This window comes from Pan paniscus, chromosome 19, assembly GCF_029289425.2.
Source record: "Pan paniscus chromosome 19, NHGRI_mPanPan1-v2.0_pri, whole genome shotgun sequence".
Classification (NCBI taxonomy): Eukaryota; Metazoa; Chordata; class Mammalia; order Primates; family Hominidae; genus Pan; species Pan paniscus.
The window spans coordinates 66,934,252-66,959,673 of NC_073268.2; the positions used below are offsets into that span (position 1 = coordinate 66,934,252).

A 25,422-nucleotide genomic window follows, 5' to 3' on the forward strand; every position below is an offset into this window, starting at 1 on the left:
GAGTCTGTTTTGTTGTCGTTGTTGCTGTTTTTTTGACAGTCTTGCTTTGTCACCCATGCTGGAGTGCAGTGGTGCGATCTCAGCTCACTGCAACCTCTGCCTCCCAGGTTCAAATGATTCTCCTGCCTCAGCCTCCCGAGTAGCTGGGATTACAGGTGTGCGCCACCATCCCCGGCTGATTGTTGTATTTTTAACAGAGATGGGGTTTCACTGTGCTGGCCAAGCTGGTCTCAAATTCCTGACCTCAAGTAATCTGCCCACCTTGGCCTCCCAAAGTGTTGAGATTACAGGTGTAAGCCACTGTGCCTGGCCCTGGAGTCTCTTTCTTAAAAAGTTAAAAATGTACCATGTGCCATTCTACTCCCAAATATTTATCCAAGAGAAATGAAAACATATGTCTACACAAAGATTTACACTCCAGTGTTCGTGAGTGCTATATTCATAATGGCACAAAAAAAATGAAAAAACCCAGACTGGAATCAATTAAAATACCCATCAGCAGGTGAGTGGATAATTAAATCATGATGTATCTATATGGTGGAATGCCTGTCAGTAATAAAAGGGAATTAGCTACATGAGACAATATGGGTGGATCTTAAAATAATTAGGCTGAGTGAAAGAAGCTGGACAAAAAAGGAATATAGACTCTATGACTCTATATAAAATTTTAGAAAATGCATATTTACCTACAGTGACAGAAAGCAGATCTTTGGTTGCCTGGGGATTGTGGTTAGGATTCAGGCTGGAGGAGGTACTGAAAAGAGTAGGTGGCTCACACCTGTAATCCCAGCACTTTGGGAGGATTGCTTGAGCTCAGCAGTTCAAAACCAGCCTGGGCAACATAGTGAGACGCTGTCTCTCCTTTTTTTTAAAAAAAAACCAAGAGTCTCACGTCATCATCCAGGCTGGAGTGCAGTGGCACGATCTTGGCTCACCGCAACCTCCTCCTCCTGGGTTCGAGCAATTCTTCTGCCTCAGTCTCCCCAGTAGCTGGGATTACAGGTGCCGACCACCATGCCTGGCTAATTTTTTTTTTTTTTGTATTTTTAGTAGAGATGGGGTTTCACCATGTTGGCCAGGCTGGTCTTGAACTCCTGACCTCAGGTGATCTGCCCACCTTGGCCTCCCAAAGTGCTTGGATTACAGGCATGAGCCATCGCGTCTGGCCGAAAGTGCGTTTTTCTTAACACATCAGTTATACTTTATTGAAGTATAAAAAAAATCTAGGATAAATTAAACCCAAAGAGGCTTTTGTAAATGAAACCAAAGAAGATGGAAAACAACCACTAATGAACCATGGGGAAAAAAGACAATAGTTGGGTTTGAAAGAAATCTTAACGGTTTTTTTCCCCTACTCTTCTAAGATTGAAGAATTAGGGTCTGAAGGAAAAGTAGAAGAAGCCCAGGGGATGATGAAATTAGTTGAGCAATTAAAAGAAGAGAGAGAACTGCTAAGGTCCACAACCTCGGTGAGTAAACCTTATTTCACATTATCTCACCTGTCTGTTCACAGTTAGTAGGAACTCATTTTTATTTGAGAACCTTTGAAAACTGATGTTCTAAACTTACAGTCAGCACAATTTGTAGCCCACAAGGTCTGTGGCATCTACTTAACTAAGCTCTGCCTTTGTGCAGTATGTAAGCAACTTTAGATAGTACAAGAAACAAATGGGTGTGGTTGTATCCCAATAAAATGTTAGCAAAAGGCCTCTCTGGCTTGCCAATCACTGCCTTAAACCATAAATTTTCATATGAGCCTGGTTTTATTTTCATTTTTGTTGTAATAAATTACTCAGTACATACTTACATCTTTGTTAAAAATTAATACACCCTTAAATATCTAATTCTTTTAATTGGAGAATAGAATATACTTGTTTCAGATACTATTGATTGCAGAATGTAATTGGTCATTGGTTCCTCCATATTGAATAGGATATGTTCAGATTATAGTCAATGTGCTTAGTTCCTTAATTAGTTTTGTATATGGACATCATATCCCTTGAACCTAAGCAAGGAATGTATTCATACTAAAATAGGTGGCTTTCTGAAAGGTGATTTAAATTTTGTAAGGTAATGTGGGTGTTGAACATTGAACAGTGGGTCTCAACATTTCTTCTGGATGATTCAGTAAGTTAGTTGCTGTTACCTTAAACATCCCTCTCTAAAAGTTGACCACTTGTAGTCCAATATTACTGATTTGGGGAAATGGAAAAGAGCAATTCACACACATTAGAAATCTTTTCTAAATGTTGAGTACTTTCCTGGGATTTGTTTCTCTTCCTCAGATGTTCTTATAATAACTGATTTATCATTTTAGACAATTGAAAGCTTTGCTGCACAAGAAAAACAAATGGAAGTTTGTGAAGTATGTGGAGCCTTTTTAATAGTAGGAGATGCCCAGTCCCGGGTAGATGACCATTTGATGGGAAAACAACACATGGGCTATGCCAAAATTAAAGCTACTGTAGAAGAATTAAAAGTAAGTTTTTTTGTTTGTTTTGAGGCAGATTCTTGCTCTGTCACCTAGAGTGCAGTGACGCGATCTCAGCTCACTGCCACCTCCACCTCCCAGGTTTAAGCAATTCTCATGCCTCAGCCTCCTGAGTAGTTGGGAGTACAGGCATGTGCCACCAGGCCTGGCTAATTTTTGTTTTTTTGTTTGTTTATTTTTGAGACAGTCTCGCTTTGTCACCCAGGCTGAAGTACAGTGGCGTGATCTCGGCTCACCGCAACCTCCACCTCTGGGGTTCAAGCAATTCTCATGCCTCAGCTTCCTGAGTAGCTGGGATTACAGGCACACACTACCACGCCCGGCTGATTTTTGTATTTTTTTAATAGAGACGGGGTTTTTTCCTGTTGGCCAGGCTGGTCTTGAACTCCTGCCGCAGGTGATCCGTCCTCCTCAGCCTCCCAAAGTGCTGAGCCACTGCGCTCAGCCAGCATAAGTTTCTTCTAAAGATACATTTTAGCTATTAAAAAAATCTATTTTAGGTATAGCTACAGCTTTTAGCTATCAGTAGCTATAGATAAAAATAACTATATTTTAATATGGCTTAAATGGAGATATGACCCTCTCATTGATATTTTCCTATGTGTAATTATTTTTGAAGCATTGTGAGTTCTGTGAAATTTTGCTATTTATTGAACTATGAAAGCACTTGATTTTCTTAACTCTTGAGTGCCAGAAATATGGGAAGAATATTCCTGAGGATTAGACAAATAATGATACCTTGTGTATATACATGGTGTTGGAATGTCTACATTTCCCTTAAGGGCATCAATTCCATAAGTTGGTCTACAGATAACTTCACATTAGTTGACCATTGTTTAACAATGCTTTAAAGTTACATTTGCATGAGAATCCAACTTGATTTTTCTAGGAAAAGTTAAGGAAAAGAACCGAAGAACCTGATCGTGATGAGCGTCTAAAAAAGGAGAAGCAAGAAAGAGAAGAAAGAGAAAAAGAACGGGAGAGAGAAAGGGAAGAAAGAGAAAGGAAAAGACGAAGGGAAGAGGAAGAAAGAGAAAAAGAAAGGGCTCGTGACAGAGAAAGAAGAAAGAGAAGTCGTTCACGAAGTAGACACTCAAGCCGAACATCAGACAGAAGATGCAGCAGGTCTCGGGACCACAAAAGGTCACGAAGTAGAGAAAGAAGGCGGAGCAGGTATATATAAAACACCTAAGACTGATGTCCAGCTCATAATGGGTGTGCAATAACAATAATAATTACTAGTATTATTCCTTGGAATGGTACTTGGGAAGCTCTTAAGTATCTTTAAGTGATATGATGGGTTGCGAGATCAGAATCGGTGAATAAAATAGTTCCATCTTCGGGGCAACTTCTGTGCTATTTCCCACCTGTCTAGGAAATTCCACACAATCTTTTTACAAAGTTAGAGTACCTGATGGTCTCTTAAGTGCTTGTCTCACTGATTCGGAGAAATAAAATATGAAATCAGCCATACTGTTTTAATTATAATTACAAATTGAAGAAGAGTCTTAAAGAGCACAACGATAACCATCTTAGCACTATTGGAGATGAATTTAGAAAGATTTTCAATAATTTTTAGTTCTTAAGATTTCTAATGTAAATATGTTTTAGAGGGTAAGTTTTGCTTAGTCTTGTTAATTAATAGCATCTACTCCAAGGCCTTTACTTATTGTAATACTGGCTGAAGTTGCCTTTTGGTTTTAAATTATTAAGAAGTAGAGATCGACGAAGAAGCAGAAGCCATGATCGATCAGAAAGAAAACACAGATCTCGAAGTCGGGATCGAAGAAGATCAAAAAGCCGGGATCGAAAGTCATATAAGCACAGGAGCAAAAGTCGGGACAGAGAACAAGATAGAAAATCCAAGGAGAAAGGTTAGTTTATATGAGAATTCAGTTCATTAAGAAACTTTTCACACCCTAATCGCCCCACTCACTTTTCTCCAGACACAGGCAAAGATTCATTTCATACATACTCCTTTTCACTTTAAGGAATGCCATTCAGTAGGAGACAGGCATTCTTTCCCCCTCTCCTACGTAGATTTGTGAAAATGACAGTTTATCTGGTGTTTTCTTAGATGTTAAAAACATCTTTCAGTTGATAACCTGAAGATTTTTAATGTAGCTTCTTTTAAGTGTTATATTACCTTTCGGGGTTATTAGGTGTAGGATTTATTATATTACCTTGGTTATTGGCTCCTTTTTTTTTTTTTTTTTACACACTGCAGTGTTTCATAATATGTCTTATAAAGTGAGTGTACATTGTTGGATTAATCTTCATTTGTAGCATTCATTTAAGTTAGTAATTAACATCTAAGTACCTAGAAGTTGAATTGCTTACATGTGTCTTACCCACATTTTCAATGGGATCAACATGCTCTTTCCGCTTTACTTTTTCTTTTTTCTTTTTCTTTTTTTTTTTGTGGCATCCCAGTAGCTGATTTACTGTGCTGTTGGCACTATTAATGGACTTTTTAATTTGTGTGGCATGTTTTCACAAGAATATTCTCATCTAACTTAGCCTTTATTGGAAGATAATTCTGTTAACCATCAGGGTCTCCTTTCTGAGTTTCATGTTCTTCTATTTTGTATTTTTTAAATAAAAGATACAAAATATCTTTTATTTTGTATTGAATGAGCTGTTGTGCTTTGCATGGTTTTAGGAATGAGAGAAGGGGCCTATTTCTGATTTTCACAGCTCTCCTTGTTTCATTTCATTCTACCTGTCTCCATGTTTAATCACCAGCATAATATATGTGCTACTATTGAGGTTTATTATACTAGTCTTTTATGTGTTTTTTTTTTATTATATCCTTTAATAGAACTGTCCTGGTTTTTTGTTTTCGTTTTTCCTCTAGACTCAGCTAGAACTAGCAGCACAAACCATGGACATATTTTTTGGTCTCTGCTTTTATTTTCTTAAAATAAGCACACCCTCTTTTTCTGAAATATTTAACATATATTGGCTTTTACTGTAATGTGGGAAAGTGTTGAAAACTTTTGTCTTACTGCCAGATGTGCTAGTGTTTGCCATTCAAGTTGAGAACTTGCTTCTGATTCAAAAGGCAGTTGCTACAAAGGGCTAACTGATTTAACATTAGATTTAAGAATGTTTTACCTAATCTTTTTGCAAGACTTTCTGTGTAATGTCTTTTTGGGTTGAGAGGTCAACTCTTAAGAGCCAGGTATGACTGTCAGGTCAAATTAATAATATTTGTTTTGAGAAAGTTTTTAGTTTTACATTTCCTATTGTTAGCTTTAGTTGCTCTATTCTGTGTTATCATTTGTGCCACTTAAAATTGTTGGGTTGGTTCTTAGGGATAAAAGCTAGCTAGCCTTCATAACTACTTGAAGTCAAAGTTGAGTAGTAAATGACACTGGCCTGACTAAAAACAGGCATATTTGTGTAATTTCTGGATAGAGCAAAAAGATGTCCAGAGTTGCTTACCTTTAATCCTAAAATTGTAATGATGATGACATGAAATTTAGTGAAACTTTTTTTTTTTTTTTCCAGACAGGGTCTCAGTGTCACCCAGGCTGAGTGCAGTGGCACGATCATGGCTCACTGCAGCCTCTACCTCCCCGGCCCAGGTGATCCTCCCACCTCAGCCTCCTGGGTGGCTGGGACTGTAGGTGCATACTACCATGCTTGGCTAATTTTTTTTTTTTTTTTTTGGTAGAGATGGGGTTTTGCCATGTTGTCCAGTGTGATCTCGATCTCCTGGGTTCAAGCAATCCTCCTGCCTCAGTCTCCTAAAGTGCTGGGGTTATAGGTGTAAGCCACCATGCCTGGCCCCTAGTAAAACTTTTCGTTAAGCAGAATAAGCTGAGTTATGTTTAGATTAGCAACAGACAGGGATTTTCCATGTGAGACTTGGTGCAAAGAGAGAAGTTACTGAGAAAACTGTATCAGGCTTGTCTCCCATGATTGGGTATGCTATGATAGAGTTAAACATTAGAATCTCTTTTAGAAGTGATACAATTTATTGGCATTTTGAAAATGCTATGTAAAAATAAATTAATTAAAAATCAGTGTGCAGATGAGTGAATTAAAAAAATGTAAAAAAAAATACAGAAAAGAAAATACCATGTAGCCATCTAGGCACTCTTATAAATGACTGAAGATCTGGACTTTGGGACCAGATGTGAGCCACAGTGAGCATTTATTAATGGCAAATGAGAAAAAGCACGTTTATTACTCCAGGTGCTATGATAGAAGCAGTTTATCTCACTCCACAAATGAAAAGTGGTTTCTCACACAAAGCTGTCAGCAACCAGTGTAAGGTGCTCTCTTTGTCAAGAGAGTTTCCTTTTTTCATCCATAGCCCTAAAATCCACCACAAATTGTGGATGTCCTTAGGACTATTAAGATCTACCATATTTACATAGGGCAGAAGATAAGATTATTGGACTGACTACTAGTCCTCTACGGGACAACAAGACGACTCTTCCTCATTGAAGCTACCTGTGCACCGGAGAAGCCCATAAGGCACAAAGGGCGGACTTTCCCACAAGGTCAGTTAGAGCCCACTGTCCTGGCACAGTTCTCACAAGTGGACAGACAGACATGAAGCAAGTCTTGCGCTTAACTACTTGGACATTGCTTTGTGTATTATGCAAGTGTTATGGACTAAATATGCTCTTTTACATAAGATCTTCAGTTCTCTGAGTGGGTGCCCCTCCCATACCATATTTTGGTTTTCATTACCATCTCTTTCCTAGATATTTGGTGTTAGTCTTCATAACTGTGCAGAAACTATGTAGAGGGTTCTGTTTCTCTTAAAATGTCTTTTTGTCTTATTAACTACTCTGCCAGACCAGCTATTCTTAGTAAGGGGAAAAGTTATTTTTCCAGAAAGTTTCTAGTTGGCTTTAACATTTTCTGTAGAAATTTTTTGTTGGGGGAATACTTGGAACTGAAAAGGCTAGACTATGCTCGCTCTGGTGTACTACTTTTACCTCTAGTCTGAGGTCTTACCCATCCAAAGAATAGTAGAGGAAAAAGTTGTTTACCTTTTTCATTCTTCATTTGCAGCTGAGTTGAATTTTAATTTCTCTTTTTGGAAAAACAACTCTCAGGTGGCATATATATTACTTTTCTTAGCAAAGCACAAAAGTTCAGTTGCTTAGATTGGGATTTAAGATCCATTTTCTTTCATTAGGCTTATCCTTCTTGGATATTCAAATATATATAAAAATAATTTTTTGCATTGAAAAATATGTAGTTGTAGTTTTTAAAACATGCCTGTTATAAACATTCAACTTTTTTTCACCTTTTGGGGTCTCCATTTTTACCCTTCTAACTTAATAATTGAACCTCATGTGAACATAGTTTTGTATGCTGTCTTTTATACCTTTCCCAGTGCTTTTTGATGTTTTTTACCGACAATGAAATTTACTTAAATATTATATTCTGCAATGTGCTTAATAGCTTCTCACCAATTGAGAGAATTTACCCACTATTTTACCTTTTGCTTCATTGAATTCCCCTTCCTGCCTTCTCTCTCATATATTACAAATTTTATCCCTTTGGTAAATTCACCAAACCGTTGCTTGTAGTCTGTGGGAAATGATCGTCTCTCATCTCTCAGTTGTTTCACTTTTTTTCAAAATCATGTCTTTATTGTATTTTACTTTAAAATCCATGGTCAATGTCTTCTTTTATGGCAGAAAAGAGGGGATCTGATGATAAAAAAAGTAGTGTGAAGTCCGGTAGTCGAGAAAAGCAGAGTGAAGACACAAACACTGAATCGAAGGAAAGTGATACTAAGAATGAGGTCAATGGGACCAGTGAAGACATTAAATCTGAAGGTGACACTCAGTCCAATTAAAACTGATCTGATAAGACCTCAGATCAGACAGAGGTAAGTGTATTGTTTCTCACTTTGATTAGGGCTTTTTGTTACTGTTTGACAGTGCAGCGTAAGTATGCACAGATGAAGATGGAACTAAGCCGAGTAAGAAGACATACAAAAGCCTCTTCTGAAGGAAAAGACAGTGTAGTCCTGCAAAACATTTTGAGGTACATTGTTTTGTCTCAGCTATTTTGTAGCAGACTCGTGCCCCCATTAGTGTGCCTCTTTGGAAATTATCGCCCACATTTGTAATATAGTCGCCATTGAAAAGTTAATTATCCTTTTTTTAGGGATTTTGATGTCATTTCTTTTTTTTTTTTTTAATAAAAAGGTTGAACTGTTTTTTTTTTCTTTTTGGTATTAAGTCCATCTTGTGTTGGTACATTGGCAGAGACATATGCTTTAAAAACTTAAATATTTCGGAGGCACATGTTGGACTACTTTGTTTTAATTAAACTGCTAGTATTTCTTTGTCAAGGATGTTTCTAGTTTTTTGCTTTATTGCCTTGCATTCTAATGCAGTTTGTTCTGTAACTCGAGAGCCAGTAGCATTGGATTGATGGAAGTGTAGGGTTTATGAATTATTGCAGCTGACTACCATACCTCACACAGCGTTGGTGTTGTGAGCGGCCCATGAAAAGCCAAATTAAAAATCAAGGATTCAGTCAAACTAAGCAGGTACTCATGCCAGGTACTCCTTTCTCTACCCACATCCATGTTTGAATGCTATTGCCTGTGATCTTTACGCTTAACTGTTGTGTATCTTTTTTGTTCTTTACAAGAAGTGCAGAGGGGTTTTTTGTGTATTGCGTGAAAACTTATAAAACAAATGTTAACAGAATGGAATTTTTTTTCAACTGTATGTAGGGCTGCAGTGGTGGCCAGAATTAGATATCTTTAAAGAATTTTAAATACAATAAACACTTCATATTATTCGCCTTGTTACACTCAATGCAATTCTCAAGTCTATAAGAGGTATGTGCTTAATATTTCCTACTGTGTAGGAGAATTTGCAGTCAGCCATAGGTATGTAGGAAGTCACTCACTGGCTGATACATTTAAAGCAGTAGTGTGAATAGCAAGGACAGACACCTTCAATTTGTGAAATCAAAGAACTGATGCACTATATAGAACGAATTTGGGTTTTTAAAGAAATATTAAAAGTTAGGTACTGTAAGTGTTCTTAAAACCTGTAAACTTCATTCTGTGGGCTAGTGGCGTGGGACAAAATATTCCTAATGAAAGGAAGTACCAATTAGTTGATTTGTTGGTGGCATTCCCCTTTTGGGAAAGCAATGTAAGGTTATGTCTGTGTGTGTCATTCACACTTAGGCAAGCATACACAGGCACATGGCTTTAAGAACCACACTGATGTCTTGATAATTAAAAAGAATACAAGCATTCCATGTACACATGTTAATTAGCAGTTAGTGACTGGGCCAACACTTTCTCATAAAAATTGGCCTTTTACATGTTGTCTAATTATCATTTTTCCCCAAATTTTGCGTTGTAGGACTACTGTTCGAAGATTTTTGGAAGAATACTGAGAACGGCATAAAGTGAAGATCGACATTTAAAAAATGAGGTGAAAGAAAGCTATAGTGGCATAGAAAAAGTATAAAGCTCAGTTAGTTTTTTTATTATTATTATTATTATTAAAAGTTAATTCAGGACTGATGTGACCTACCAGATTTCAGAACATGTGTTAATAGTATATATGCCACTGAAAACTTAGGTCCTGTATCATACTTTTTTCTTTAAGACTTTTTAAGAAATATTACTTAAACATGTGGCTTGCTCAGTGTTTAATTGCAAGTTTTCAATCTTGGACTTTGAAAACAGGATTAAACGTTAGTATTCGTGTGAATCAGACTAAGTGGGATTTCATTTTTACAACTCTGCTCTACTTAGCCTTTGGATTTAGAAGTAAAAATAAAGTATCTCTGACTTTCTGTTACAAAGTTGATTGTCTCTGTCATTGAAAAGTTTTAGTATTAATCTTTTTCTAATAAAGTTATTGACTCTGAACTAGTCCCCTGTTTTAAATACAAGAGTTACACTATTACTAGAGGTGTTGGTGTACAGTTTTATCCAATCTGTTCTGTTTAAGACTAATTTTTATAGACTTTCTAATGTTTTAAATAATGGTGCTTCAATTTTAGGTGGTTATGAATAAATTTGAATTTTGCTTTTAATAGCAAAGATGTGCAGTGAACTAGAATATATTTTTACATCCCTGAGAGATTCATTTAGTAGAAAATTCTAAGTATCCTTCTGACAAGCACTCTGTAGCTGGCTAGCTATGGGATGATGTAGAAAAGCATTCAAGAGCTAGTTTTTGTTAAGTCCTGTATCAAGATTAACCCGGTTGTGTCAGTTTATAAATGTATTTGTGTATAGGGTGTGTAGTATATATGGCAAGGGTTTTCCCCCCCCCAAGTGATTATTTTTGTGTCACATCTAGGAAAACTGGCAGCATGTTTCTATCTATAGCCAGCTTCTTCAACTGTATAAAAGTATTCTCTCCAGCTACGTATATACACACATACATATATATCATAGCAATTCCTTGTGGTTTATAACTTGCAAATACTGCTATCAGTTTATAGGTAAAGAAACAGTGTGTTAAATGACTTATCCAGGGAGGGTCCTGTGGCTTCATGTTTATGGAGTTGCTAGGTCTCTGCCTCATGGTCCAGTGCCTGTTAAGCCACTGTGTTCATTCTAATAGGCATAATGAATTGTTAAAGAATTTACTAAAATCTCTTCCACCAAACTTTGAAAAATAATGAAGCTGCCCCCACTTCAGAGGCTCTGTATGAAAAAATGCTGTGGAGACAGAGCCCTCCTGGCTCCCTAGCTGATCCTGGAGATGCAGCAATAGATGAATGGGTTATCTCTGAATTTGTAAGAGATAATTCACATGAGGATTAAGATAAAATGGGAAGTAAAATCTAACACAAAGATAGCTCCCAGGCACTGCTTTGTGTAGTTTGACAGGATTGTGGTTGTAGCAGCAAAGGACTTAAAGTGATAGTTTTTAAACCATATTCTGTCCCTAAGTAATAAAAAATCTAGGAAGTTACTAAAATACCAGATTTGTTCTGCTCTGCCTCATCTAGAATCAACGTCTAACTTAAATGAAGTATAATAATTAGTTCATATGAAAAGGCTTCCTCTATGGACACTTAGATATATTGTAACTATTGAAGTTACCTGGGATTTGGGGGCGGTGGGAGGAGGACCTGCCTCCCCAGGACATCTATGACTAAGGCCTGGCTTTAGTTACGGAGAGAGACGTAGAAGTTGAATTTTACACCCAAAATTGATGTGACTGAAGAGGAACTGATTCTTGCTAACCAGCTCACAAGAATCCAGTATTGAGACCAGTTCACTAGAAGAAACAAACATTTCTGCCATGCAGACCAAAAAGTTATTAGTTGGTGAATATGTATTTTCTCTTTGGAAAGTCTTTAAGGGGAGCAAACCAGTTTTAATCAATCAGATTGCTTGGTAAGTTTGGAATCTGCAATCAGTTGGTCTTAAAAAAAAAACTTTATTTTGGAAATTTAAAGACATACACAAAAGAGGAACAATATGATTAACCTCTGTTAACTCATCACCAACAAGACTCATGACCACTTTTATACTTCATGAGTGATTGTATTTGTATCCACTGTTTTCTATTATTTTCGAGCAAGTCTCAGACACACCATTTAATCTGTAAATAATTCAGCATGTATCTCTAAAAGACAAAGACCTCTTAAATAACAGTTCATTAGTATAAAACAAATTGGGTAAACTTTTGTCGGTCATCAAACTGTATTAGCACTGGTCCAATAGTTTAATTTTCATTGAGCCTTTCAAGAGGACCGACCAGTCTGCTGCTCAAGACATCCTCTCCTCTGGAATGTAGAGATAATATATATCATGCCCCTTTTTGTTAAAACGTTTTTTTTTTTTCCCCTTCAAACACAGTCCATTCATTTTTCAGTTTGGGTTGAAACATCCTTCTTCTTTTCTTGATCTTGAGCTTATAATAACCTAGTCATATTGCTCAGCTCAGATATTTTTACTCCCTCTCCTTAGGCATTCTGGTTCCTTAAATATAGTTAGTGTCACAGAGGATAACCAACCTTATTTCTGAGGTCTGAGAACACTTGGACCACATATTGGTTGAGCTCAGCCACCTTCTGATTAAAGTTTTCAGACTTGTAAGAACTGAAAATTTTTATGGTGGAAGTTCTCTGAGCCCTCATCCATTCTGTTTTTAAAAATGCATTGCAGATGGGCTATGTGAATATGTTTTTAAACATCTGATAATGTGCATGAAACAAAAAACACTTGAAGTTATTATGTATACAATTCTGTGGGATCGGACTTCATTCAGGATTGGTTTTCAAGTTTGATTTCCTGAGGGATTTTTTAGTTGTTTGTGAAAGAACCCTAGGTCTACTTTTGGAATTTTGTATTATAATTGTAATGTTGCCCATGGTTTAAAAAAAAAAGTGTTCAGTGATCTATGTTTCCTACTACTCCTATTTCTCTGTTTTTCCTCTGCAGGAGCTTGCTGCTGTTAACAGTTATTCTTCCAAGTTGTTTTCTTTGTGGGGAGATGGGAGGTGGGAGGAAATATAAACATATATGTATAGATCTTTCAAAATATATGACGGTATACCCGTATGTTCTGAGTCTTGCTGTTTTTACCTGGTAATATGTAGAAACATTTATTTTGAGATAAAGGAGACAGCACTTTTAAGTTGAACCTGTAGTTTTAAAAAGTACATTTCAAGTAAGCCAAAGCAGAGAAGTAAATGTATTTTTCATTGTTGTATCAGAATTTTGAATTTACTATTTTAAAAATTCAAGAGTTTTGTAGCTGATCTATTTCTTCCCCTCAGCCATCCCAAATAGGTCATTTGTCAACAGATTTAAGAATGTTTAGAAACAACAACTTTGGGAAACGGGAAACAATTTGGTATAAGTGGGTGTGCCATAACCTCTCTTGTAGCCATTCATTCCCGGATACATAATCTAGAGAAACTCTTACACATGCGTACCAGGGGATGGATTTAAGCATTTGTGTGTAATAGGAAGAAAAGAAGAAAAAACCTGGGAAGATCCCAAGTGTCCACCAACAGTGTGTTGGATAAATACTGTGGTATATTCCAACAGTGGAATTCCACAGAAGTGAAACTGAACTGCAGCTATGTGTGTGAACATGGACAAAACTCAACAATAGAAGGATCAAAAAAAGCAAGTCACAGAAGAATACATCACTATGGTTCCATTTCAATGAAAGTCAAAAACAGGCTGTCAAATACATGATAAAAGGAAACGATTAAGACAAAATTTAATGTTAGCCGTTTTGATGGAGGGAGAGGTGATCATGAGGGCACAGGGGTCTTCAGAAGAACTGGTGAGGGTCTATTTCTGAAGCCCTGTGGGCATTTCCTTTTTTAAGCTGTATGTTTATGTGCTTTTGTATGTATGATATTTCTTAATAAAATTTAAGTTTAAGAAGAGTGGGAAAAAAGTCTTGGTGTAGGTAGTTACTGATATATAAGCTGTAGTGTATTTCGTAAAATTAACCATCAGTGAGTGACAAATTTAAAGATGCTGTTTCTTGAGTGCCCAATTTAAGGTTTTATTTTGTTTGAGACAGGGTCTCTGTCTTGTCACCCAGGCTGGAGTGCAGTGGCACGAGCTCAGCTCACTGCATCTTCCGCCTCCTGGGTTCAAGCCATTCTCGTGCCTCAGCCTCCCAAGTAGCTGGGATTACAGCTTCGCATCACCACACCTGGCTCATTTTTTTTGTATTTTTTAGTAGAGATAGTGTTTCACCATGTTGTCCAGGCTGGTCTCAAAACTCCTGACCTCAAATGATCAGGCCCACCCTGGCCTCCCAAAGTGCTGGGATTACAGGTATGAGCCACCGCGCCCAGTCTTCAAATTGAGGTCTTAATTGTAACTCTTAAAAAGCTGGAAACGGCGACAAGAGCAAGACTCCGTCTCAAAAAAAAAAAAAAAAAAAAAAAGGAAACAAAATCTAAATATGTTTTCTGTGTGATACCTTATTTTCATCTTAACATAGTTTCTACTTGTCTGCCAGCCAGGGAGCTGATGGTTTTGTTTTCCTGTCTAAACAGCTTCCAAAGAAGCTTTTCTCAGATTTATGCCATTCTGGGAAAGAAAACTGCTTTACTGTGCTGTACTCCTTCCCCTGGCCCAAGTTAGGTTGTTACCTCAGAGAGGCTGCTGCTTTGGCCTTGTTCTAATTTTAGTAGGGGTACTGTGAACACAAAAATGTTTACTCTTTAAAAAGAGGAAAGTGACTGAAATTTGAATTGGCAGATTCATAAGGTTCATATAACTAAGGCCCTACGTCAGTTTACAGCAGCCCTGTTACCCCTCAACTATGCTCCAGGTGAGACTTGGATCCCCTCAGTATGAGCATAGGGCTTGGCTATGAGTTCGTCCGACACATCCCCGAGTGCTCCTATGTGCTGTGGAGTGACTGATACCTTTGGATACACCAAGAACAAAATAGGTGCAGCTCCAGCTCCCTCCGCTATGGAATCTGTCCTCACTGCAGCAGTGGCACCCTCAGGGCTGTGCCTTGTATACAGGACTTCTGAAAGGGGAGTGGACAGGGGTGGTGCTGTTGAGTTACTAATCACCCTATTAGTTGAAAGTGCACAGAGTTAATGAACAACTAAGAATTCTAGGTCATTTCATATTTTAACCTAAATAGTTCTGAGACTTCTTAGGATGGCATTTTGGTACATGATTAATTTCACTTAAGGCCATTTTAGAATCAGTGGAATTGGCTGGGCGCGGTGGCTCACGCTTGTAATCCCAGCACTTTGGGAGGCCGAGGCAGTCAGATCATGAGGTCAGGAGTTCAAGACCTGCCTGGCCAACATAGTGAAACCCTGTCTCTACTAAAAAAAAAAAAAAAATTAGCTGGGTGTGGTGGCGGGCACTGTAGTCCCAGCTACTTGGGAGGCTGAGGCAGGAGAATTGAACCTGGGAGGCGGAGGTTGCAGTGAGCTGAGATCACACCACTGCACTCCAGCCTGGGTGACACAGACTGTCTCAAAAAAAAAAAAAAATAGGCTGGGCCTGGTGGCTCACCCCTGTAATCCCCAGCACTTTGGGAGGCCGAGGTGGGACGAGGTCAGGAGTTCAAGACCAGCCTGGCCAACATAGTGAAAACCCATCTCTACTAAAAATACAAAAAAAAAAAAAAAAATTAGCGGGCATGGTGGTGGGCACCTGTAGTCCCAGCTACTTAGGAGACAGGCAGGAGAATTGCTTGAACCCGGGAGGCAGAGGTTGCAGTGAGCCAAGATCATGCCACTGCACTCCAGCCTGGGCAACACAGTAAAACTCTGTCTCAAAATAAGTAAATAAAATGAGTTGGAATTGCACCTTACTCAGGGATTAGTTTTTTATAATCGATGTGTGAGGTGAAAACTAATCAAATTACTCTTGAAGCTCTTCAAATTTTGTTTTACTGATAATCTGCAGCCTTAAGACTTATTTGTGTTATAGAAAATGAGTTTTGGCTGGGCGCAGTGGCTCACACCTGTAATTTCAACACTTTGGGAGACCAAAGCGGGCACATCACATGAAGCCAGGAGTTCGACACCAGCCTGGCCAACATGGCAAAACTTTGTCAAAATTATTTTTAAAAATTAGCTGGGCATGGTGATGCATGCCTGTAATCCCAGCCACTTGGGTGGCTGAGGCATGAGAATCACTTGAACCTACGAGACAGGTTGCACAGTGAGCCGAGATCATGCACTCAAGCCTGGGTAACAGTGATATGCACCCCCCAAAGTTTTTCTTTCTTTTTTTTTTTTTTTTTTTAGAGAGGTCTTGCTATGTTGCTCAAGCTAAACTTGAACTCCTGGGATTACAGGCGTGAGCCACTGTGCCTGCCCTCAAAATTAAAAAAAAATAAGCAATTTAGATGCTGACCTGAAGTGCTTCTGTCACCTTGTCACAGGAGGCCGTAAATGCTAAGCAAGTTGCAGATGGTCCCACATGACGTTTTCTGAATGAAACAGGACACTTCTTACTATTGGAACCATTTTTCTCTGTTTTGAACAGTTGGGTAAGGGAAGTCTTGACGTGCTGCCTATGTGTCCGCTGCCCTTCATCAAAGTTGAGCTACTGAGAAATTGGAGTTGAAGGAACAGTGGCTAATGGCATGTGCTGGGATGCAAGTAAGACATGCTTGGCCATAAGGAGTTCTGGTATTTTATGTATACCTCTCCCACAAGGTTTAGAGATGACTTCGTGGTCTAGGAGGAACAGGTGTGTAAAGAAGTGACAGTGTGGTGTGTGTGAATAAAAGTGGGTAGATAGGGTCAAGCCATTGCATGAGCCCATACAAGGTGCAAGCAGAGTTATTAACTAGAATTTGGCAAGGGAGCTGACCCGGAAGGATCCTAGGGAGTGTGTTAGGGAGGAACGTAGCATGGGATGTGATGACAGCTCACTTCAGATGTTAGTGAGGGCACCAGCTGGTTTTTCAGCTTATTTCACAGACCAGTGGCATGGGCTGTGCCTCGCCTGTTCTGTAAGTGGTATGTTAAAAATAGCCTCAAAGGTATTAATCGTTATTGGCTGGGCATGGTGGTCACCTCTGTAATCCTAGCACTTTGGGAGGCCGAGGTGGGAGGATCACTTGAGCCCAGGAGTTCCAGACCAGCCTGGCCAACATAGCGAGACCTCGTCTTTTTTTTTTTTTTTTTTAAACGGAGACTTGCTCTGTCTCCCAGGCTGGAGTGCAGTGGCGCGATCTGGGCTCATTGCAACCTCTACCTCCCAGGTTCAAGCGATTCTCCTGCCTCAGCCTCCTGAGTAGCTGGGATTACAGATGTGAGCCACTGCGCCCGGCCAAGACCTCGTCTTAAAAAATAAAATTTAAAAAATACTTGGACAGATGCGGTGCCTCACACCTGTAATCCCAGCACTTTGGGAGGCTGAGGCGGGCGGATCACTTGAGGTCAGGAGTTTGAGACCAACCTGTCCAACATGGCGAAACCCCATCTCTACTAAAATTACCAAAATTAGCCAGGCATTGTGGAGCATGCCTGTAATCCCAGCCACTTGAGAGGCTGAGGCAGGAGAATCGCTTGAACCCGGGTGGCGGAGGTTGCAGTAAGCCGAGACCGCGCCACTGCACTCCAGCCTGGGTCACAGAGTAAGACTCCCTCTCAAAAAAGAAAAAAAAAAAAAAGGAGTTATTTACTCAACTCAGAAATCATGCCATTTTGTAGATGAGTTTAAAAAGGTGTAAACAGGAAGTGATAGTATGGGACACGTTTAAAAATGAGGACAATTGGCCGGGCACAGTGGCTTATGCCTGTAATCCCAGCACTTTGGGAGGCCAAGAGATCACTTGGGGTCACAGTTGGAGGCCATCCTGGCCAACATGGTGAAACCCCATCTCCACTAAAAATACAAAAATTAGCCAGGTGTGGTGGCACATGCCTATAGTCCCAGCGACTCAGGAGGCTGAGGCAGGAGAATCCCTTGAACCCAGGAGGCAGAGGTTGCAGTGAACCGAGATCGCGCCACTGCACTCCAGCCTGGACGACAGAGCAAGACTCCGTCTCAGAAAAAAAAAAAAGGGTTGGGGGGCCTGAGCACAGTGGCTCACACCTGTAATCCCAGTACTTTGGGAGGCCGAGGCGGGTGGATCACCTTAGGTCAGGAGTTCAAGACCAGCCTGGGCAACATGGTGAAACCCCATCTCTACTAAAAATACAAAAATTAGCTGGGCGTGGTGGTGTGTGCCTGTAATTCCAGCTACTTGGGAGGCTGAGGCATGAGAATCGCTTGAACTTGGCAGTGAGCTGAGATTGTGCCATTGCACTCCAGCATAGGCAACAGAGTGAAACTCTGTCTCAAAAAAAAAAAAAAAAAAAAAAAGGTGGAGAGGGGGCGGACACTGATAGAACTTGTGTTGCCAAGTGGGTCCTGGCTTTCCCAGCACCATCACCTCACCCTGCCCATGTGGGTTCACCTGAAGAGACTCTGGCCATTTGTCCTGACTGAATCTTATAAAGCACACATCAGGATTAAGGCACAACTCTACAAAATAAACTGCCCTTGGTGTAAGTATCATACCTTGCGATGGTTTTTATAGCTATTTGTCAAAACCCTAAACTTAACTCTTCTCCCAGCCCAGAGAAATTGGAGATGACGAAACATAATAATTTCTCACAGTTCAAACATGAAGTTAGCCAAACTGGTATATGCATCCAGACTTCATTATTTGTGAAATAATGATTTCAGTTTTTTAATTCCTGGGATTGATTATTTATTTATTTATTTATTTATTTTGAGAGACAGAGTCTTGCTCTGTCGCCAGGCTGGAGTGCAGTGGCGCAATCTCAGCTCACTGCAACCTCTGCCTCCTGGGTTCAGGTGATTCTCCTGCCTCAGCTTCCCATGTAGCTGGGACTACAGGTGTGCGCCACCACACCTAGCTAATTTTTGTATTTTTTTTAGTAGAGACTGGGTTTCACTATATGTTGGCCAGGCTGGTCTAGAACTCCTGACCTCAAGTGATCTGCCCACCTTGGCTTCCTAAAGTGCTGGGATTACAGGCGTGAGCCACCATGCCCGGCCATTCCTGGGAGTATTTAATAAGTCATTTTTGCAGCTTTGCTATTATAGCAGGGCCTTTCTGTCAGAGATGGCACATATTCTGTCAGTCTGGAGCTTCCATTTTTCATTAAAATGAGTTCCACTTCCTGAAAGTTCCTCAGTCTTCGAATGTCTTTGTCCTTAATGTAGAAAAGAAATTATATCATGCTTAATAAATTTGAATGTAATAGAAAACCTTAATATTAATATTGTTCAGCATCTTGGGTTCTGAACCCATAAGGTATTGTTTTTTTTGAGACGGAGTCTTGCTTTTGTCGCCCAGGCTGGAGTGCAATGATGCGATCTTGGCTCACTGCAACCTCCGCCTCCCGGGTTCAAGTGATTCTCCTGCCTCACTTGGCTCACTGCACCCTCAGCCTCCTGAGTAGCTGGGATTCAGACATGCGCCATCATGCCCGGCTAATTTTTGTATTTTTTATAGAGACAGTTTTCACCATGTTGGCCAGGCTGGTCTTGAACTCCTGACTTCAGGTGATCCGCCCACCTGGACCTCCCAAAATGCTGGGATTACAGGTGTGAGCCACTGCGCCCGGTCCCCATAAGATAGTTCTGTATTTTTTTTTGAGACAGGGTCTCGCTCTGTCACCTAACCTGGAGTGCAGTGGCACAGTCACAGCTCACTGCAGCTTCAACCTCCTAGGCTCAAGCAATCCTTCCACTTCCACTGCAGCCTCCCAAGTCTACTACACCCAGCTAATTTTTGTATTTTCCTGTAGAGACAGGGTTTCACCATGTTGCCCAGGCTGGTCTCAAATTCCTGAGCTCAAGCAATCCGCCCACCTCGGCCTCCCAAAGTGCTGGGATTACAGGCATGAGACACCACACCCAGCAGATTTTTGTGGTTAAGGTATCTGGAAAGCATGATCATCCCTGGACATGTTAGTTTACAAAGAATATACACTATAAGCCAAGACACCAGTAAGGATTGCCAAAGGAACAGCAGCTCACCACCTGTTATCCCAGCACTTAGGAGGATGAGGCCAGGGGTTTGAGAACAGCCAGGGCAATATAGCCAGACCCATTTCAAAAAAAAGAAATTAGTGGAGTGTGGTGGTGTGTCCCTGTAGTCCCAACTACTCTGGAGGCTAAGATGAGAGGATCACTTGAGCCGAGGATTTCGAGGCTGCAGTGAGCTATGATCACGGCATTGCATTCTATTGTGGGTGACAGAGACCCTGTCTCAAAAAAATAAAAAACAAAATTGCCAAAGGAATTTTGAAAGCTTTAAAGAAAAATTTCCAAAGAAATAAGATTTCCTTTCCAAAATTAAAAATTAAGATCTGTATTTTAAATCTGGGAAATACATAAAAATGCAAAACAATTTTTGTTTGCTAATATTTCAAATACTTAGCAAACCCACCCTTTGCTAAGCAAACAAGGATGGGTTTCTGTTTTTTTTTCCTGAGGACTATGCCATTTTATGTTAACCAGTCAATTTTGCAGAGATTGGTGGGGACAAAAGCACTGAACTAAAGCCTTAAATTGGGGAGTCACTTGTCATTCAGAGGTTTGTTTTTTTTGAGACAGAGTCAGCTCTGTCACCAGGCTGGAGTGCAGTGGTGCTATCTCGGCTCACCGCAACCTCCTCCTCCTGGGTTCAAGCAATTCTCCTGCCTCAGCCTCCTGAGTAGCTGGGATTACGGACACGCGCTGCCATGCCCAGCTAACTTTTGTATTTTTAGTAGAGACGGGTTTTCACCGTGTTGGCCAGGATAGTCTTGATCTCTTGACGTTGTGATCTGCCCACCTCGGCCTCCCAAAGTGCTGGGATTGTACTGGTGTGAGCCACCATGATCGGACCATTTAGAGGTTTTTAAAAGGTTTATGGATTAGATGTGCAAATCTTAAAAGCGCCGGATTGAAAATGACCTAGCTACCACGTTTGGCCATTTTGCAGCCAGGATTTCTGGTGTCATGAAATGCAGAAGTGTAAACGATTGGCTCCAGAGAACATGATGTCACCCACTGTGATTCTGCATTTAGAAACTCTTAACCCTTACCTTTCTGAGCAGTGTGTTTGGTAGCTTTCTGATCTTCTCCACTTGTTCTGGTTTAATCCCCAGTTCACAGCAACTCACGTTTAGTAGGTTTTGGTAACTCAGTTCTTGTCTCTTCAGTTCAATTTCAATGAAGTCATTTTCTTTGGGGTTCTGAATTCTGACTTTAAGCACAAGCTCTAAATCACCCATAAATTCAAATACAGTTTGTAAAGGAAACAAAATACCCGTCAGAGATTTTCATATCTATTATTACAGCATAAATAATCCTAAAAACTGACTGTTAAGTAGACATGGAGCTTTCATGGGCACATACACACTTTGCATTAGCTGAGGGTTCTTTTCTTGGAGTGTTGGGCAAGCTCTGGGATGTATGCCCCCGTTATATCCACTGAAAACAGAAAGCTTGCAGCTTTAAGCCAGCCAAGGATTTAAAATATGCAATGGATATTTAAACACATCACCCTTGGGCAATACATAGCAGGTGCTCATACCTTGTTGCTTATCTGGAAAGCTTCAGGGAAATGTATAGCCCTGGGGGCCCTGGTGTCCTTAAAGAAGCTATTGTGCAGAGGAGCAAATCGCTCTTGAGATTCCTACCCACCACCCCCACTCCTCCAGAAATAGGATAATTCTACCATCTTTTAGGACAGTGGCATTGTATTCCAACTTAACTGTCCTGAGAAGATACAGTATGAACTAAAAGTCCAAATGGAAAGCAGATGGTCAGTTTGGCTTTGCAACATGGTCACATAGGGGCTGAGTCTTCACCTAGACAGGTGTCACTGGGTTTCTTGTTATCACTTGGGTCCGTTGGCAAGTGTGGATTTGTGCCTTCTTGTTTATATTCACCTGGGAAAGAATCAGGAAAGAGTTGAGAAGGAGCAATACCTCACCAGTTGGCTGTCTGCCAGACAAAGGACAAGGATGCCCCACTTCCACTTCCTGCCCTGCAGCTTATCCTCCCCTTCTCAAGGGAAAAGGCAAGTCAGGAAAAGGGCAGTAATGACTTTCAGTCTTGAAGAGTAATTTTCTTTAATCACCACCCAAATCATGAAAAGGAGCTGAGACAGTATTTTTAAATGGTGCGTAATCTGGGGAAGAAATATTTATAATCTCTGTGCTTAGCTCAAGTTTTTACTTAAATATTTTTGGCACAGAGTGCTTTATGTCTTCAGTTCTCTAGCAGAGATACAGTTAGGAGGGTGTCTTTATAAGGAGAAATTTTCTCACCCAGAGGGAAGGGAAAGGAGTGAATATTTAGAGTGCTTTGCATATGCCAGGCCTTTTGTGTACTTCTTTCTTTCTTACAATATCCACTGAACATGTTGAAAGCCTGCTTTGCACCAGGCACTGGGCTAAGCCCTGGGGAAATCATGTTCAAAAATCCCAAAGATGTCTCTGTGCTCCTGGAGTTTGCAGGCCAGCAGAAGAGACAGATATTAATAAATGGGAAATCACAGTTGTCGGGGCATGATGAATGTGAAATACACAGTACTTTGAAAGCATGTTAGGGGTCAAGGGAGGCCTCCATGAAGGTTGATTATTTGAGCTGACATCTGAAGGATGAATAGGCTTAACTAGATCCAGAGGGCAGAGGAGGTGAAGAGCTTTTCACAGGGCCCTGTGGAGAGTTCAGCATGGCTGCAGGGCAGAGAGCATGGGGGGACTGAGTGTCAGACAGGCTGGCAGGGGCCAGTTAGTCCAATTACGTAGCTTCTTGTCACATGAGATAAGATACACGATAAGGTAAAATATACCCTGGATTTTGGAGGCAATAAAAAATTTTCATACTTATATGTTGATATAATGATTTGCATATAGTGGGCAAAGTATATTATTAAAATTAGTTTCACCTGTTTTTACTTTTTAAAACATGGCTACTAGCAATTTGAACTTACATATGTGGCTTGCATTACATTTCTATTGGGCAGCATTAGTCTAGATGAAAGGTTTTGGTCTTTGTCCTAAAACACCACCAAGCCATTCTGGTTTTTAGCAGAGAGCTGTCATAATCAGACTTGCATTCTGGAAAAGAGAAAAGCCTCACTGTCCCCAAAAGAATCCTGTGGGGTATGCACATTATTATTTTCATTTGCAGACAGGAAAATTGAGGCTGAAAGGGGAAGTAGTTTGTTCAGGTTGGTAAATGGCCAGATATGGATGTGACCAGGGCCAACTACATAATTTGCAAAGCCGAGTGCAAAAGGAAAATGAAGAGGAAGCCAATTTCCCCTTCTCACAGCCGCTGCTCTAACCCAGGGCAAATGGGTGACGCCCAAGGTATTGCGACCTCCCCACTTGAATGCACCAACTAGCTGGATGGGGGTGGGTGAGAGTGTCCAGGGCTGCCTGCCACTCCTCAACTTCTGATCCTTGTTTTGCCTGGGCAAAGGTGACAGCGGAATGAGGGACTCTGGCAGAGGGTTACAGCAGTGGTGGGGCTGGTCTGGGTGTGGAGACCATATGTATGAGCTGAGGCTCCAACTCCCAATCCTGGCACATGCTCCATTGTCCCATCGGACACCACTTACAAAACAAGTTCAGGGCTAAAATTATGACACATTTCAAGTCAACAATCACAGAATGTTGAACCCCAAGCCCAGGGCCTTTCTGAATGCAAGGCCCTGGGCAGCTGCACTGATCACAGCCTTATGAAGTCAGCCCTGTTTGTGCCACCCTGCCAGATGCCTCCAAGGAGATGAGACACTCCTGCCCAACTCAGCCCCTTCCCAGGACAGGAATAATGTCCCCTCCCCTAGTGAGCAGGGATCTGCAGTCTTCTCTTTGCCTTTCAATTCTGGGCCCTGGAGGTGGCTCAGGGCTGTGGCTCCTTCTCAGGCAGCCCCTGTAGCAGCTGGGCCCCAGCCCACCTGCCAGTACCTGACCTGATGTCGATACCTGATAGAGATACCAGAACCTGACCTGAAACGAGGCCTTCCTGCCTCACTGCTAACTCACCCAACACACAGCCCGAGAACTTTCCCTGCCCCATCCACTACGTTTGAAAGCATTTTCTTCTGTGGTCAATGTGTCAGCTCTGTGAATGGACAGAGTCTCATAGAGGTCACAAAGCATGCCCTTTGCACTCAGGCAGATTTGGGTCTGAATTCCTCTGCCACTTAGTAGCTTTGACACCTTGGGCAAGTTACATAACCTCTCTGATCTGAAAATGAGGTTAACAATCCTACCTCACCAGATTGTAAGAAGTCAATGAGAAAGTACACAGAAGGTACAACTTCCTAGCAGTTGTGAGCACCAGTAATTGCCGGCTGCTATTATTATTTATTGTAGCTATAGACACTTGCTTCCTTCTGAAAGGACCTTTGGTCTAGTTGCTCTGCTCTTCACTACCCCACTGGCAGAGTGGCGGAGGCCACAGGGCACTGCTGGCCACAGCATGACCCGTGTCCCAGCCTTCCCCAGCCCCCTGTCCCATCCTCCTTGAGGACCATGTTGGGAACAGGACTCCCAGACTCACCTGCTGGCTTCTCCCCGATGTCCTGTTCCGGTTCAGCCATGAGTCACCTCTAGTCCGTCAGATGTGCAGCCCCTCTCGCATTTATGCGCAAGCTCCCAACCAAATAAAAAGCGCTTTCTACAGCCTCAGCACGTCTGTCTGCAAGGCAACAACAGTGTGTTCTTGCCAGCCCAGTGAGATAGAGCAGGGTCATTTTTATTTTATAGATAGGGAAAAGGAGGCTCCAGTGTGTGGCATGATTTGCACAGGGTGAGGCCAGTGAAGGAAGGTGCTGAAGTAAGGCTCCAGACTCTCTTCTCAGGCTGTCTCCACTGGAAGACGGTGCAGGCCAGTAGTACTCACCCGAGGGAATGGTGCCCTTCAGAGGGGAGGCCAGAGAGGCACAGCAGGCACCCAGCCAGACCCGAGAAGGGGCCAGGCCCTCTTTCTTGGAAAAGGTTGGTAGCTTCTACATCAGGGGTAAGAAAAACCAAACACTTTGTTTCTCGGTTTGAATGGACTCCTCCCCATTTCACTGTCTTTCCTCCCAGCCCCTTCCTCAGCAGCTGTGCATGACAAGAAAGAAGCAGAAAGACCCCTCCATACCTGGGAAAATGACCTTGGTGATGATCCTGGATCCCCTGATTGTAGACATCAAAATGGAGGAGGCAGAGGCTGGAGCAGGAGGTTCAGCGAAGAATGGGTGGGGAGGGTCAAAGTCCCCAGGGAGGCTGCTGCCTCAAAGGCAGGCTGAAGACAGGAGGAGGTGCACAGATAGGAACCCAGATGTTCGGGTAACGCTCACATTTCATTTAACCCTCCAATGACAAAAGACGGGCAAACAGACGGGGCATCAGGGTGGGCCTCAGCATCAAAAAACTGGAGGGAGCTGGCTGGGTGCGGTGGCTCACGCCTGTAATCCTAGCACTTT

The 25,422-nt window shown here is 41.2% G+C and overlaps 2 protein-coding genes across 18 annotated transcripts in view; one reads left to right on the forward strand and one right to left on the reverse strand.

Moving 5' to 3' along the window:
- LUC7L3 (LUC7 like 3 pre-mRNA splicing factor) overlaps nucleotides 1–10,373 on the forward strand; it is a 33,532-nt gene extending 23,159 nt beyond the window's left edge. For 3 of the 16 annotated variants that reach the window (XM_008970642.5, XM_063599267.1, XM_063599268.1), the window contains 6 exons: nucleotides 1,365–1,469; nucleotides 2,318–2,479; nucleotides 3,381–3,664; nucleotides 4,205–4,365; nucleotides 8,161–8,301; nucleotides 8,407–10,373. In XM_008970642.5, the coding sequence (XP_008968890.1) occupies nucleotides 1,365–1,469; nucleotides 2,318–2,479; nucleotides 3,381–3,664; nucleotides 4,205–4,365; nucleotides 8,161–8,301; nucleotides 8,407–8,597 (1,044 nt within the window). In that variant the 3' untranslated portion in view covers nucleotides 8,598–10,373. Of the gene's footprint in view, nucleotides 1–1,364; nucleotides 1,470–2,317; nucleotides 2,480–3,380; nucleotides 3,665–4,204; nucleotides 4,366–6,004; nucleotides 6,082–6,879; nucleotides 7,006–8,160 lie in introns of those variants that run through there. The other 13 variants (XM_008970645.6, XR_008621586.2, XM_008970644.5 and 10 more) reach the window with 13 other exon arrangements.
- Nucleotides 8,650–25,153, reverse strand: ANKRD40CL (ANKRD40 C-terminal like). Of its 2 annotated transcripts, XM_057300215.2 has the most exons (5): nucleotides 25,098–25,153; nucleotides 24,513–24,650; nucleotides 21,803–21,883; nucleotides 21,035–21,195; nucleotides 8,650–19,153 (listed from the first exon to the last, which is right to left on the reverse strand). In XM_057300215.2, exons 2-5 carry the CDS (start codon nucleotides 24,550–24,552, stop codon nucleotides 19,010–19,012), a joined length of 426 nt encoding a protein of 141 aa, XP_057156198.1. In that variant the 5' UTR covers nucleotides 24,553–24,650; nucleotides 25,098–25,153; the 3' UTR covers nucleotides 8,650–19,009. The 2 variants fall into 2 exon arrangements, with proteins under 2 accessions (XP_057156198.1, XP_003817484.1); XM_003817436.6 differs by lacking the exons at nucleotides 21,803–21,883; nucleotides 25,098–25,153 and having other exon boundaries at nucleotides 24,513–24,552.
- Between the last annotated feature and the right edge of the window lie 269 nt (nucleotides 25,154–25,422).

What these genes read in the sequence shown, in the direction of transcription:
- ANKRD40CL (XM_057300215.2), bottom strand. Translation starts at nt 24,552, where the DNA reads ATGGCTGAACCGGAACAGGACATCGGGGAGAAGCCAGCAG. An exon ending in CATCGGGGAGAAGCCAGCAG is followed by an intron (nt 21,884 to 24,512) that starts GTGAGTCTGGGA and finishes ATTCTTTCCCAG; the next exon opens with GTGAATATAAACAAGAAGGC. An exon ending in CAAACACACTGCTCAGAAAG is followed by an intron (nt 19,154 to 21,034) that starts GTAAGGGTTAAG and finishes TTCTACATTAAG; the next exon opens with GACAAAGACATTCGAAGACT.